This window comes from Lentinus tigrinus, assembly GCF_003813185.1.
Source record: "Lentinus tigrinus ALCF2SS1-7 unplaced genomic scaffold L226scaffold_150, whole genome shotgun sequence".
Classification (NCBI taxonomy): Eukaryota; Fungi; Basidiomycota; class Agaricomycetes; order Polyporales; family Polyporaceae; genus Lentinus; species Lentinus tigrinus.
Genome location: NW_027138059.1, coordinates 1 through 2913, shown reverse-complemented (window position 1 = coordinate 2913; position 2913 = coordinate 1). Strand labels below are relative to the sequence as shown.

Below are 2913 nucleotides of genomic sequence, written 5' to 3'. Positions count from 1 at the left end.
GTATTAGCCGGGAAAGGGGGGCGGAGTTCAGGGGTAGTCGGGTCGGGGTTGTGTCGGAGAGGTGGCAGGGCGGACTTGGGCACGGGATGTGACAGGCCCTGGACACCTTCGATGGCCTCCGGGGCTGGGTTGGCTTGAGGTGGCAGGACATCGAGTGGTGACTGGTCGCTCCAAGGCAGGGGAACGTCACCAACGAGCGACGTCGGCTCTGTGTCAGTGCTGGCCTGGGATAGATGAAGTTGCTGGTCGCGTATGTGCTGGCTAGAGACATTAAGACGTCGACCATCGGCGGAGAGGGAGATAATCTGCGCGCTCGCGGTGGCAGGCTCGTAAAACCCACCCCCCTGGCGACGAGCCTTCTTCGACTTTTTGCTGGGTCGAGAGGACGATGACATAGCAGAGGTCGTTGGAATGAGGTAGAGACAGGCAGTGGATGCAAGTGCATTTATACGATGATGGAGAACCATCAACACGCAGTATCTGCGGGGTATCATCGACACTTCTGCCAAGTACAGTTCAATGTCAAGGATTCTCAAGAGCAGCATACTATCGCGTTCGGAGCGACGTCGGAGGCTGCACATGCACTAGAGGTCGGGAAGGTCGGGGAAGGATGGGTTTGGTTTGGCTGCCTCGCGGAGATCGTCCAACAACTCTTCATAGCGAGAAAAGTATTTCACCGACATGGCAGTCTTCTGGTCTAGCTGAGCGTCGAAGGCGGCTTTCCCAGCCGGATCTTTCTCCGCAAAGTCTCCCAGGGTTTGAAACCCAGCGTCAACCCACCGGAGAAGTCCCCCAGGGCAGAATTGGGTGAATGCTTGACGCATCTCCCCCTTCTGGATTGCGACGTTGCCATGGCGGAGAATGCCAGAAGGAATCAGGATACCTGCGCCAGGGGGGAACTCCACAGCAAGGCGAAGGTTGAACAGAATAATGTGGCCCCCTTTGGTAGGGTCGTAGCGGCCAAGGGCGCAGACGTGGCACCAGTTGACGGGGTCGTTGGCGAAGTCGGTGTGCTCGTAGCATACGGAGTTCGGCCCGAAATTGATGTGAGCGGCGGGATAGATACTGTTGTCGAAATTGAGGTGGAGAGTGGGGTATCGCGCATACAGAGATCGTAGCCTCCTCCTGACCTTCAGGTACACACGCGGCGCATATGTAGCCAACATGGCTACATGATCATCAGACATTGGTAGGTAGATGTAACAAGGAAGGCGTACTGCTTCCAAAACCCGCGATGCAGCGTATTGCGGGATGATTGCAGAGCGCAGCCATTACTTCGGCGTTTCGAGGGGTATTCTTGATTGCACCAGGTTTCTGGTGTGACCTCAGCACCTACGTAGGTCGAACGAAATCGTGTGCAACGCACCGTAGAACCCCCACCGAACGATGAGCCCATGCCTTCGGTTGGGTATTCACCCCGAAGATGAACCAGCTGCGCAAGTTTGAAGTGGCATCGTTCGCGTGCCTCACTGATGGCCTCACTGGCGTCTTGCGCGACCTGTTCCCAGTCATCTGCCTCTTCAGGGGATCCTGTGAAGAGTGCTAATATCCGACCATCATTGTCTACTATGACAAATCTTGTGCTATAGGGGGGTTAGGGCCAGATTAGACGAAACTTGACATCTGCTTACCGTCCGTCCCATTTCTTCACCGTAAATCCCTCAGCCCTTAGCTCCTCCAGCGTCCAGTAGCGCCGCTGTAGTCCATCCTGCCGGACGCCAACGTACGCACCCCTAGCAATGTGGAGAGAGCCCACCCCAGCCGTCGACTTCATCATCCCAGTGCCAGCGGCCTGTTTGCTAGTCGAGGACTTAAGCTTCCTATTGAATGGGTTTGCGGCTTGTTTGCGCGATTTCCTACGGCGAATTCGCTTGCCTTCTTGAGCATGAGTACGCCCTGGATGTGGGGGAAGTGGGGAAGAACGTGGCTCCGGAGGTGAGCCAGGCGTGGCGTATTCTGGGCCGATGACCGGCAGCGGATCGTCGACGTCAACTGCATCGGGAGCAGGAGACGAGCGCGGCGAAGGAGCTGGGGATTGAAAGGGTGTTGGGAGAGGGGTGAGAGGCTCCAGCTCCCAGTGATCGAGGAGGAGGGTGGGATCTTGAGATAAGGCTTGCAGCGTACCACGTATTAAGTTGTGAGCGTCGGTGAGAGTGGTGTGGAGAATCTCCGCTGGAGTAGATGACGCGATTGACTAACAGAAAAACGCTTCAGTACTTAGAGAACAAGGACGAGAGGATCAAAGCGGTTGCGTGGGCAAGACACGAAGACGCGGGCGACGCGTCCAGGCGAGCGCTAGACACGTATCATGTGACGCGATTGACGGGTCAGGAAGTAATGCGTCGTAGAAAGAGAGACAGCTGCGACGAGTGAAAGTAAAGGGTTCGGCGGTGTTGGTTCAAGGCTATGGCTTGACAAACACCGGGCTGCAGAAGGACGCGCCGGGGCATGAGGAAGCACGAGCCGGGGAAGGAGGAAGCACGCGCCTGGGAAAGACGAAGCACGAGCCGGGGAACGAGGAAGCACGAGTCGGGGAACGAGGAAGCACGCGTCAGGGGAGGATAAAGTACGCATCTAAATAAGAGATAGAACGCGTCGAGGTGCGAGGAAGCACACGTCAGGGGAAGATGAAGTACGCATCGGGATCAGAGAAAGTACGCGTCGAGGTGTGAGGACGAACATGTCGAGGTGCGAGGAAGGACAGCGTCGAGGAACCAAAAGAACGTGTCAAAAAATAATTAAGGACGCGTTGAAGGACACGTCGGCGAAGGAGGCTGGACGCGTCGTAAAGCCCGGAAAGACGCGTCGAGGGGAGCGACGCACGGGAATTGGTGAAGAGCGGAAATGTACTCACTGGACCTTCAGCAGGTTGCATGGCGTTGTTAGGACTATGCGCACAAGTCGAACTCCGAA

At 56.5% G+C, this 2913-nt stretch overlaps 1 protein-coding gene across 1 annotated transcript; it reads right to left on the bottom strand.

Moving 5' to 3' along the window:
* Window positions 1-584: 584 nt before the first annotated feature.
* Window positions 585-1570, bottom strand: L226DRAFT_474624 (uncharacterized protein; the record flags this gene model as incomplete). The annotated part of the gene is made up of 3 exons (XM_067676623.1): window positions 585-1168; window positions 1218-1314; window positions 1367-1570. Coding segments are annotated over 3 exons (885 nt in total), but the record flags the coding sequence as incomplete, so codon positions are not given.
* Between the last annotated feature and the right edge of the window lie 1343 nt (window positions 1571-2913).